Source organism: Lutra lutra, chromosome 10 (genome assembly GCF_902655055.1).
Source record: "Lutra lutra chromosome 10, mLutLut1.2, whole genome shotgun sequence".
Lineage (NCBI taxonomy): Eukaryota > Metazoa > Chordata > Mammalia > Carnivora > Mustelidae > Lutra > Lutra lutra.
Window position 1 is genome coordinate 108,327,398 of NC_062287.1, and position 12,901 is coordinate 108,340,298.

Consider the following 12,901-nt stretch of genomic DNA (forward strand, 5'->3'; position numbering starts at 1 on the left):
CTTTGACTGAGCTAGGTCTTGGGAGGAGTAGGATGTTAGAGATTAAACAGTGAAGCAGGGGAAACATTATAGGTGAAAGAAATTGAGGGCAGGGATGGGGGGCCTTGGAACTCCAGAATGCTGCTTTGGGGGAGGGGAGCTGTAGGACAGAAAAGGAGGAAGGGTGGCTACGGATGGGCCAGGGCTTAGGTTTATATCTCACCCTTGCCAGGGCCTTTTGGACTCTAGGTCCGTGAGCCCATGCGTCTATGGTGGAGAAAAGCAGGGACGGAAACTTCACGGCCCACAGGCGTGCGGGCCGTCCCCTGGGGTCGCCACGGCTCCCTTTCGTGGGTCGTGAAGAAACCCCGGGGCAGCACAGCGGGGTGGGGGCCAGGTGGGCTGGCGCGACGCGGGCTTTGGCCGGCGGCCGCTTTTGCCTCGGCTCTGGGGATAAAGGGCCCAAAGCGCGCTCCCGCGGCAGCCCCCTTCTGGCCGGGGCCGCGCCCCGGAAAAGCGGAGTTTCCGCAGGCCGGGCTGTTGCAGTCGAGAGGGAGACGGGGGAGGGGAGGGCCGGTCCGGCTGACTGCCGCCCGCGCCGCGGATTTGAGGGCAGGTCCGGCCGGGTTCGGGAGCGAGGGGAGCGGGGACAGCTAGGGAGCGTGGGGAACGGGGGGAGCGCGCCCACAGGCTCGCCAGGGGCGCGAGCGCGAGCCCGGGCCCCGCCCCTCGGCGCTGGGTGGGGCCGGCGCCAGCCAGAGCTCCCCGCCCCCCCGGACACGCCCACCCAGTGTCTCCGCCGCGCGAGCCGCAACAGGCAGCGGCGGGCGAGCGCGAGGACCGCGCGCCCAGAGGCCCCGCGCGTGCGTGCAGCCTCTCGCTCGCTCGCTCGCTCGCGCGCTCGGGCGGGCGGGCTGAGGAGACGAGTGGATCTCTCGCCGCCGCCGTGGGAGAAGCCTGGGCGTCCTCTCGGCGTCGCCCGGATCCCCGTAACCCCCGCGCCCCCCACCTCCGGCCGGACCATGGCTGAACGCGGAGGGGCGGGCGGTGGTCCCGGAGGCGCCGGGGGCGGCAGCGGCCAGCGGGGCTCTGGGGTCGCCCAGTCCCCGCAACAGCAGCAGCCGCCGCAGCAGCCGACGCCTCAGCAGCCGACGCCCCCCAAGCTGGCCCAGGCCACCTCGTCGTCCTCGTCCACCTCGGCGGCGGCCGCCTCCTCCTCGTCCTCGTCCACCTCCACCTCCATGGCCGTCGCGGTGGCCTCGGGCTCCGCGCCTCCCGGCGGCCAGGGGCCAGGCCGCACCCCCGCCCCAGTGCAGATGAACCTGTACGCCACCTGGGAGGTGGACCGGAGCTCGTCCAGCTGCGTGCCCAGGTGAGCGGCGGGCGGGGGGACCGGGCCCTCGGGGCCGCAGGGCCGGGTCTGTGACAGGCCCCCGGCTTCTCACTCCTCACCGTCCCGGCGCCCAAGGGAGCGCCCCCTCCCTGGATACCCCCTGGCTGCCGGGCCTGGCTCCTGCCTGGCCTCCCCAGGACGCCTCCTGCGGGGACCCCGCCCTCTCCTGGCAGCCCCACCTTCTGCCTTGGCCCGGGACCACCCTTTTCCCCTCCCCGTTTGGGGCCTTCTGGACTCGCAGCCCGGGGCCTTCTCTTCGTCGATCTGACCGAATCCGGCCTTCCTGACCGTCCGTTTCCCTGCGATTGTCACAGACTTTTCCCTGCCTCGTTGGCGCCCGTGGGCTGTACATATGTTACATAGATGGGGTATAGATGTCTTTTGATATTTTTATTTCCCAATATACTAAGCGTGTGCCAGACTCATTGTCACCTTGTGCCAGGTAAAGCCCATAGAGTAACCCTTGAGGCTTCTAGTCTTCAATACGCACACGTTCATTTGGGCTTCAGATTACACACATTCTGTCCTGGCCTCTGTGCTCTTGTAAAAGTCCTGTTTAGTGTGTCTTTAAGTGTATTTTTCATCCCCTCCTTCCTCCCCAGTAGCTAGTCACAGATTCTCCTAGGCCTGGAGGACTACATAAAATAACTGCCTTGTTACTTAAATTCAGTCCATTCCTCTGTCTGTTGGAACCATCTGGGGACTTTCCTTTCATTGGTAAAATATGCCTGAGTTTGTGATGTTCTCTCTTTCTGTATTGGGAAAGCAGTCTTTCTTTTTCCAACTCTTTGGGGACAGTGTGCAGTGTTTTACAGTTTACCCGGTAACAGACACTGTGGAACTGGTTTCACCCAGTAAGCCCAGAAAAGTGCCTGGAGGTGATCTTTTTGTCACCTCTAAACTGAGCCCATTCTGTTGCGTTTGGAGTTTTGGACTCGCTCCTTATTCTGTTAGCCCAGGCTCGGGTAGATGGAGGTATAAGTGGGGGTTAGGAAGTATCGTCTAGTTCCAGGCTTGGCTCTCTTTATCTCTCCCTCCCTTTATTTTGAATCATTTCTTGCTTACAAAATTACACACACACACACACACACACACGCACACACACACTCCCCTCCTAGATAGGGTATTTTACAAAAATGGTGAAAAGTACATGTCTATACTTGACTCAGCTTAAAAAATTGAGCATTATAAATTATGTTGAAGGCCTCAGGGTGCCCCATCCTGACCATACCCCCAGCTTCCCCTAGGTAAACACTATCCTGAATTGTGTGTTTATTATTTCCCTTGTCTTTTAAAAATATTTTTAATGCATGAGTGCCTCTCTAAACAGTATGTTTTAGTTTTGAGTGTTTTTGAAGTTTATATAAGTGCCGTCACACTCTGTGTTCTGTGGGTTAACTCAGTTGTATTAGTGGGTTTTGACTGAGCATTCAGCTTGTGAGACTTGTCTGTGGGATATAGTGGCTCTACTTTAAATATTTTCACTAATGGATAGAGTTTCATTGTATGAATACGTCATAATTCTCCTTTTGGTGAATATTTGTGTTGTTTTTTTGTTTGTTAACGGGAACAGTAATGCTTTAAATATCTTTGTCCAGGACTCCTGGTGTTCCTTGCAAAAGTTTCTTTTGGTTTCTTTATATGTGGGGTGGAATTGCTGTTTGCAGAGTATACATCTGAAACTTTTTAAAGATAATACTAATTGTCTTCCATTCATGCTCTACCCCTCTTACTCTTCATCCTTTGTGTTTCAGCATTCACTTCACGGACTTACACTTTTTTTTTTTCCTTTGTTTTCTTTAGGGTAATCAGAAGCCACGTTAGCTTAGTTTGCTTTGGCCAGTGCCCTAGCACAATACCAAACTCAAGTGGGAGTTTAGTATGTAATGGTCCTTAGCAGGCTTCTCTCTTTCTAGGTAGGTCCATCTATAGTCCAAGTATTTTAATCTACCTCTTTCAAACATAAAAACACTGTACCCCTTCCTACAATGGTTCAGTGTTAGTAATACATGCTTGCCCATTCTTCCTTCACATCTATCGCTGTGTTTGACTGGTGACAGTTGGACAACTGCCTTTTCTAGCTTGTTAGATTGAAAAGGCGTTGAGCCAACAGGGAAGAAGCTGCTGTGCAACAGAGGGAGATAAAGAAAATCATTGATTGACATTGATTCTTTTTTTTCCCACACCTATTGGTCACTAAAAAGTCCATGTAATAAATTATTAGCCCAAGAAACAGCCTACCATCCTGAGTAAATGGGTAATTATTACACTAACTTGGTGTGAGAGGCTTTAGGTTGCTTGTTGTTTTCAACCTCCTGGGATCACGCGGTTATGTCATGTCTACTAACCAATCCTTGAGATTGTCAGCTGTCCTGCTCTAACTTTGTCTTTCAGCTATCACCCTTGTGCCTCCCAGCCCCTTGTGGAACACTTGTGCTCTTTGGAGCATGCTGTTTTATCTGCAGGATGGAAAATAACACCCTGTGGGGAGAAAATATCCTGCTATTGGCCCTTCCAATTACTAGAGTCATCTGGTTAATTTGAGATCTCCTTATTTGCTTGTTCATGTTGTTTAGAATATATTGGCGATGTGCACTCTGTATGCGGCATTCTGTATATAGCCTAGGATTAACATTCTTGTCTCATGTAACTTAAATGAGACACAAGCACGTAACATGTGCACTTAAGAAATGTAAACATGATTGTGGATTTAAGGCTTTATATATATATATATATATATATATATATATATATATATTTTAACTTTTTATGGTTGAAGAGAATACTTACCGTTGGCTTTAAAATAACTAAATTATTTGATTCATTGATGTTTTTACCAGCATTTTTTTAAATTAAAAGATTAATACATGTCCATGATTAGAAATTCAAGCAGTACAGAAAGATGGAAATTTTAAAGGAAAAAGCCCCCAGCCTTGTCTCTGTTTTCGCTCTCCAGAGGTAATCACTGAGAAATACAGTTGGCTTTTAAGATTTTGTTTCAAGCCAGTATAGGTCTGTTATTGTTCATGAAATTCACAGCTTTGGAAGTTGGCATTGTTTTCTCTCCATACTAAGTAGTGCTTCCTCTACTATGGCCCATGGATTGGCTAGTGGTGTGGTGACATTATAAACAGGTGGCATGTTGCTTGATGTTAAGGGAAGAGCTTTAGGGTTTCATTGTCGATCCCTTCTCTTTGGTCCTTGTATGGTGACGTTTTCCCTGATGTTCTTTTCTCTTTTTGAGCTACTTCAGTAGGGGAGGTAGAAAAATTATTAAATTTCACAGGTGTACAAAATTTCCTTAGTAGCATAAAACCAATTATTGGGAGATAAAATGTGCTCTGCTATATCACTTACAAACTGTATCACATTTGTCTCTGAGTACAAAGTACATTTGCATGTACTACCTTACCTGTGTGAGCACTTAGGGAAGGAGTTCAGGAGTTGTCAGTCACATTTCTCCTTAGACCACATTTGTTTTTTTGTTTTTGTTTTTTAATTGGATACCAAAGTTAAGCCTTATTCAATAAAACTATTAGAACCAAAGGAGGTGGCCATGGCTAGGTTGACATGACTAGTCTGCAGCAGAAGTGTTACTTTCATCAGGACACTTAGGGAGAGTTGCCCCTCTAACCACAAAAGCACTAGGCAAGCCAGGATATATAATCCTTCTATTCTTATTATATGCCAAGACAACCTCTTCCACACCTTGGTTTTTTAATCCATTGGTTGGGAATACTTTTACTTGCCATTCATTCTAAAATGTGGGTGAAATAAATACGAAATAGAACCTACAGGTCTGTAAGAGGAAGTACTTCTTAAATGATAGATAGGAAGTAAATGAAATTGATCAAATAAGAGAGACATGGTGAAATTTCTGCTATTTCCCTAGCATTAAGAGTCTTAAAAGCATATTCGTATCTTAGAAGATTTGAGTTTCACATTGTGAGTGTTGTAATAGAATATCCTCTCTATCAGGGTAATATTATCCATTGTCCCTGTGGAAGCTCAGATTCCTTAAGTCAGAAAGAGAATGACTTTCACAGAGTCTGTTTTACATGTATTGATTTACAGATCTTTTGGGTACCTTAGTGGTTATGTGATTTCTTTTTAAACTAGTTTCCCAATTTCTTAGCTGAGCCAATGAGCTGCTACTGTTCCTATGCGTGTTTGCCTCAGTGTGCATGAGGGAGGTACAAGTAAGAATATGGGCTGTGTCTTCTCCCTGCTTCAACCCAGGAAGCTTGTTTTGTTTTGGCCTGGACTTGAGGGTTTAGTGCGTCCTCTGAAATTTGAAATTGGCTTGGCTTGCATCTGTAGCATCACATTCTGGGAGTACTTTAGGCATCCAAGGTAGCTGTGGCAATGCTCATAAGAATTGGTCTTTTTCCAGTGCGGGTTCAGAGTGGTATTAGGGCTCTTGAGAAAAGAGTTTGAAGTTGGTCTTAGAATGTCTTTCAGTGGCCCCTTGGGCTGGATTGAGTGAGGTGGTTTGGTTTTAGATTGGCAAGTGCAGACAGAATTCTCCCTTCTCCAGGCCTAATTGGAAGAGTAAGCAGCATAGCTTTGGATGGTTTTAGAGAATCAAGATGTTTATGCCTAGACATCAACTCTAGAGTATTTTTCCTCTTCCTGTCATTCACAGGGCTGTTGTCTGGTTAGAAAGCCTGATGCATTCTCTTTTACCTTATAAACCAGAGGAGAGCTATAGTCACAGCTCGGGGAGCTGCTTAGACAGACCTATATGTGACCTCTACCTTGGGTAGAGAAGTAGAGTAGAAGAGCAGTAGAGAAGGCCAGGAAATGAAGATAAATTGTTACTTAGCTTATATATCTTCCAGAAAACAGTTTGTGAAAGCATTCCATTTGACATCCAGTTAAATCTTGACATCATAAGGTGTTTTATCTTTAAAACTGTGCTATCTAATACAGTAACCACTAGTTGCGTGTGGCTATTTAAGATTCATTAAAATTGAATAAAATTAAAAATTCTCTTTCTTAGTTGTATTAGCCACATTTTGTGTCATACTAGTCTCGTGTGATTAGTGGCTTCTGTATTAGACAAGGCAGATCTAGAACATTCAGGACCACAGAAAGTTCTTTTAGATAACACTATTATTTATTTATTTATTTGTTGGTCAGAGAGAGAGAACACACAAGCAAGGAGAGTGGCAGGCAGAGGGAAAAGCAGGGTCTGTGGGTAGCCCGATGCAGGACTTGATTCCAGGACTCCGGCATCGTGACCTGAGCTGAAGGCAGACGCTTAACCAACTGAGCCACTGAGGCATCCCTAGATAACACTAAAGAGAAAATTGCCTAACCGTGATATTTCTCATATTAATATCTGTGGTTTCTCCTTATTTATTTAATTAAGTTGAATACTTTTGTCCACTTCCAGATTTTTTTTAAAGATTTTATTTATTTATTTGACGGAGATCGCAAGTAGGCAGAGAGGCAGGCAGAGAGAGGGGGGGAAGCAGGCTCCCTGCTGAGCAGAGAGCCTGATGCCAGGCTCGATCCCAGCACCCTGGGACTATCACCCGAGCCAAAGGCAGAGGCTTTAACCCACTGAGTCACCCAGGGGCCCCCAGATTGTTTTTAAATGTCCCTTTTTTTCACTATTTCAAAGACCTCTTAGTTTTCTTCTGTTAGTTGTTCCCCTTTAAATGTTTTTACCTTTTAATCTGCTCACTTCTTATGTAGGGAATTTGTTTCCTGGTGCCTGCCTACCATTTGTTTCCCACAGTTTTAGGTCTTAGTCAATACCTATTGAGAAAACTGTCTGGAGACATTAATTCTAAAATGGCTTTTAGGGGCGCCTGGGTGGCTCAGTCGCTTAAGCGTCTGCCTTTGGCTCAGATCATGATCCTGGGGTCCTGGGAACCAGCCCCATGTCGGGCTTCCTGCTCAGTGGTGAGTCTACTTCTCCCTTTCCCTTTACCCCTCCCTCTGACTTGTTCTCTCTCTCTCTCTTGCTGTCCCTCTCACTCTCAAATAAATAAATAAAAATGTAAAAAAAAAACAAAATGGCTTTAGATGTTTAGATTATATGTGGTATTAATTTTGGTCCTTATTTTTTTTGTGATGATTTCTAACTTCATATAATAAACATGCATTGCAGAACAGACCGGTGAATGTTATTTTAAAAATATACATTTAAGGGGCACCTGGGTGGCTCAGTGGGTTAAAGCCTCTGCCTTTGGCTCAGGTCATGATCCTAGGATCCTGGGATTGAGCCCTGCATTGGGCTCTCTGCTCAGTGGGGAGCCTGCTTCCCCCTCTCTCTGCCTGCCTCTCTGCCTACTTGTGATCTCTGTCAAATAAATAAATAAAATCTTTAAAAAAAAAAGAAAAAATATATATTTAAAAATACATATCTCCTCTACTTAATTGTATACCTTGAAGGAGTGACCTTTACAAATTTTATATTGCAATAAGGCTATAAAAAAAAGTACATATTGAATGGATGAAGACCTGGGGGACTAAAGTTTTAATCCACTCATTACCTTCCTTTCCTGGTTCTAGAATTGCTTTTCCTTTTTATTGATAGTAAATGTGGTGAATGGGGAATGTTTTAGACACTGTTTCCCTTGTGGTAGGTGGGTGACAAAGTAGTATTGAAAATGACACATTTATTTATTTATTTAATATTTACATAGATTCTTTTAGATAGTAAAGTGTCTTAAGATACACTCAAGGTAAGAATCTCTGAGTTTAGCTGTAGCTTCACACATTTTTCTTTTTTTTTTAAAGATTTTTATTTATTTATTTCACAGAGAGAGAGAGATCACAAGCAGGCAGAGAGGCAGGCAGAGAGAGAGATAGAGGAGGAAGCAGGTTCTCCGCTGAGCGGAGAGCCCGATGCGGGACTCGATCCCAGGACCCTGAGACCATGACCTGAGCCGAAGGCAGAGGCTTAACCCACTGAGCCACCCAGGTGCCCCCACACATTTTTCTGACCCTGAATACTGTCCTTCCTTTTTTCTCTTTGGGGTCAATGGTCCTTGCCAACTCCCAGATAAATCCGTTCAGCATTTACAGTACTTCTAGTTCTGTGAACATGACACTAGGTAATATCCATAGTGTATTTTTGCAAAAAAAAAAAATTTTAGAACTGTGATGAGTATCTTAGAAATTATGCTGTAATTTATGTGTTTTTTAGTGACTCAATACAGATAAAGGTAGATATGAAGGGAATGATGTTTTAAAACTTGATTCCTACTAGAGGAATACCTGTTCCTCTCTTTGTGGACTGTGTAACTCTTCCAAATGACAGCTTGCCTCTCAAAACCTTCCTGTGAGCAAGATTTCCACCAGGTCACATTGTGGATATAATTGACTTATGAATTGTCCCTGAGGAAATTTATACTGATTGTTGTGCTTAGACATAAAAAGGTGTTTTTTCCTTATAGTTGTTCTCCAAAACATTTTGTGTCTGCGTATGTGTGTGTCTCTCTCTCTCTTGAGTTTTCCTTTTGTTCCTTTTTTCATAGGTGAAGTAGAGATCCTTTGTACCATTTTTTTTATTATTTTTTTTTTAATTTTTTTAATTTTTTTCAGCATAACAGTATTCATTATTTTTGCACCACACCCAGTGCTCCATGCAATCTGTGCCCTCTACAATACCCACCACCTGGTGCCCCCAACCTCCCACCCCCCACCCCTTCAAAATTCTCAGATCGTTTTTCAGAGTCCATAGTCTCTCATGGTTCACCTCCCCTTCCAATTTCCCTCAACTCCCTTCTCCTCTCCATCTCCCCTTGTCCTCCATGCTATTTGTTATGTACCTTTTTTTTTTTTAAATAGTATAGAAAACACAAAAGGTTTAGGATATCAGTTGTCATTTATTTGTTCCTCCTCACTGACCTTTTGCTGTCTCCTGTTTAAAAACACCAAACGGCTTCAAGGTTTACAGAGCAGCTTTATCCTTCCGTTTCTCTGTATTACAGTACCTCTCAAACCACATTGCATTCTACTGTTTGTAATTCTACCCATCTTTTGCCACCCTAGTTTCCTCCTGGAGTGTAACCACTAGTAGCAGGTCAGGGTGATGTTTCAAAAGAAAATCAGATTATGTCACTCCCTTCTTCATAATCTTCCCAATTCATTCATTTAGCAAATGTTTGTAGACCAGCTGGTCTCCTTGATCTCCTAAGTATATATTCTAATGGGTGAAGATAAGTGACACTATCAAATAACTTTTCATCATACTTAGAATAAAACCCCTTTCATGCCTTAGGAAAGACTTCAAGATGTGACCCCTTCCTTTGTCTTTGACCTTATCTTCTGTCATTCTCCACCGTGCTTGCTTGATTCTGGGGAAGCTGGGCCTAGACATGGTCACCTCTGCCTTTGGGCTTTGGCACTTGCACCTGGGATGCTTTGTCCCCACATCATCATGTGGCTGGCTTGTGAGTATCATTCAGGTCTCAGTTAATCTACCACCTTGGAAAGCTACCCTTTCCTGCCTATTACATTCTAGGAGTTTATAACTCTTCACAATTTGTTACTGTCATCTGAAATAATCCTGTTCATTTACTAGTTACCTTACAGGTACTCAATGAATACATTTATTAAATGAATAGTTCCTTTTTTATTTGTAATGCTTATTGAATGGATATTTGTTATACACAGTTCTTACATTCAACAAATACTTATTGACTATTTCTGTGTGCCAAGCACTGCTGTAGGTGCTGGGGGAACGGTGGCAAACAAGTTGACAAAATTCATTCTCTCCTGGAGTATATGTTCAGGTAGAGGGAGACAGATAATAAACAAATAGTTATATTTAGGTAATATAAGTATAAATAAGTAGGTATTTATTTTATATGTTTACAGTATAAATAAAGGGGTGATGAGTGAATGCCATGATGAAAAATAAAGCGTAATGAGGGAATTGAGAAAGTTGGCAGAAGGGCTTTTTTGGATGGGGGGGCCAGAGAAGGTCTCTTGGGGAGTGACATTTGAGCTGATACCTGAATGAAGTGAACCAGACTAATTGAGCATTTACTGTGTGTCACAATAACCTTCAGAGGCAAGTACTGAGACCCCTTTCCTAGAAAGGGAAATCAAGGCCCAGTGAGATGGATGCACTTTTTTAAGGCTGTGTAGCCTTAAAAACCGTGTGTTTAGAGGTAGGTAGAGTTGGGATTTGTCTCATGACTTATGATTATCTGACACCAGAATGATTTCTCTCTTTAAACTTGATGGTCCTCAAGCCCTGGCTGGTTCTCGTAGTTGACAAATAACATTTAATGTTTATGCTTTGTCACACTGGAATTATAGAATGCTGTTCTATTACCAAATTATAGATACCAAGAAACTTAACATCAGAATGGCTATAACTGCCCGTTCTGGAGCCCGTTAGCCAGGATTTGAATCCTGATTCTGTTGTTTACCATTTAGTGATTTGGGCAAATTATTTAACCTCTCTAATGCTTTAATTTTCTCATCTGCAAAACAGGCCTAATTGTCCCTACCTCTCATTAATTATGAGGATAAAATGAGATTAATACAAGTAAATGCTTACGTGGTACACAGAAAACACTTCAAAATAATAGTTGTTACTGCTATTCTATTGTTATGTTTACTGCCAGTCCAGCTTCTCTGTCTCTCCCTGACACCCCTCTAAACACTGCTTTCTTTCTGGAGTCAGGGCAACTTGGTTGATATATAATTTCCTCAGTGGGACCTTCATAAGGTCTTGGGTTCACTTTAGACACAGATCCTGCCAAAGGCCAAGCTTAAAGTCAGAGTAAAGTATTTTGGTTTTCTGAAGCAGTGGCTGGATCGGGATCCTGTTTCTACATCCTGCCAGCTTATATGAACGGAAGAGATGGTTCAGGCTCCGCCTGCAAACCACAACTTTGTTTTGAGCCAATTTGACTTGACAGCTTCCCTATTCTACCTGCTGACTTCTTTAGCTCTGGTTTGGCAGCCAGAAGAGCAACTAAACTGGTTTACAGCTAGCCATTTATTACTAATAAAAGCTAAGTGACTCCTAAGAAAATGAGGGTTTAAATGGAATTGATATTTTTCTCTTATCTCCTTAAGCTTTCCTTTTTATGTCTCGAACCATGGAAAAATCCAATTTTATTTTTATAGGAGAAACCTGATAATACATTTAATTTAAGGCCTGTCATGAAACATTTGAATGTGTGTGTGTGTGTGTGTGTGTATGTTAATTTTCTCCTTTCTCCAAGACTTCACTGTCCCATTTTATTTTATTATTATTATTTTTAGAGAGGGAGAGAAAGGGGGGAATAGGAGCAGAGGGAGAGGGAGAGAGAGAATCCCAAGCAGACTCTCAGCTGAGCATGGAGCCCACTGTGGGGCTCAATTTCACAACTCTCAGATCATAACCTGAGCCAAAATCAAGAGTTGGATGCTTAACTGACTGAGCCACACAGACGCCCCTGCCCCATTTTAGTTGGAAATCTACGAATACGTTTAAATGTTCCTGGTTCTTCTTTAAGAATATATAAAACACAGATTAACTTCTCAAGTGTGGATTACCATGATGAATGGTATCTTCATGGTGAACATCAGGGCTTAAAATGAAGAGTGTAGACTGGTATGTGTTACATACTTTAAATTCATGTGTTTGCTTTTTTTGTCTTTATTTCTCCCTATTGCTATCAATATGCCTTCTTTCTGCTTTATTGCTTTAAATAGACCACGGGCTAAAAAAAACAGGTAATCAAATATGATAAGAATGAATGGACTCTGGAAGTGAAGGCTGAGAGTAATGGATAGTTCATCAGAATACATAAAATTCACAGCTGTGGTGTTCTGGAACTAGGAAGAAACATTTTACATACTTTTTGGTTTGCTTGGGATTGTTGGTAAGTTTGGGTAGGGGTTTAATCTTCCAAAGTCTTAGGGAGTCAAAAACCCTATTGAAGATGCAGTTAGAGGTACAAGTCAAATTTTGCATTTGGTTTGGAGAATTGTGGATTAGTAAATAAAGCCTATATTTACTGTTTGGTTAGATTTGTTTTGATTACCACGAGGCAAGTCACTTGTTTTTAAAAAGTGACGACAGGGGCACCTGGGTGGCTCATTGGTTAAGCCTCTGCCTTCGGCTCAGGTCATGATCTCAGGGTTCTCAAGTTGAGCCCCACATTGGGGGCTCTGAGCGGCAAGGAGCCTGCTTACCCCTCTCTCTCTGACTGCCTCTCTGCCTGCTTGTGATCTCTCTCCTCTGTCAAATAAATAAATAATCTTAAAAAAAAATTTTAAAAAATTTTAAGTAGTACACCTTTTTTTTTTTTTTTTTTGCCTTTCTGATTTGTTATGGAGAGAAACAGAATGTAAAATGTTTGAGCATCTATATTCATAGAAATCATTACCATAACATCTCTGGGTAATGTCAGTGAAGCTGTGAATTTGATGGTATAATATTTGTTGACCCATGATAGACCTGATTTACATTAGTCATCATTTACATTGTCTTCACAAGTAGGTTATTGTTTGGCACTTTTAGCTCATATCCAATGGAATGTGGTAGTGTAATCTATCTTAAGTCTA

At 43.4% G+C, this 12,901-nt stretch overlaps 1 protein-coding gene across 2 annotated transcripts in view; it reads left to right on the forward strand.

Moving 5' to 3' along the window:
• Positions 1–776: 776 nt before the first annotated feature.
• PACS1 (phosphofurin acidic cluster sorting protein 1) overlaps positions 777–12,901 on the forward strand; it is a 144,577-nt gene continuing 132,452 nt past the window's right edge. For both annotated transcript variants that reach the window (XM_047691524.1, XM_047691525.1), the window contains exon 1: positions 777–1,351. In XM_047691524.1, coding sequence (XP_047547480.1) covers positions 1,002–1,351 — 350 coding nt within the window. In that variant the 5' untranslated portion in view covers positions 777–1,001. The remainder of the gene's footprint in view (positions 1,352–12,901) is intronic.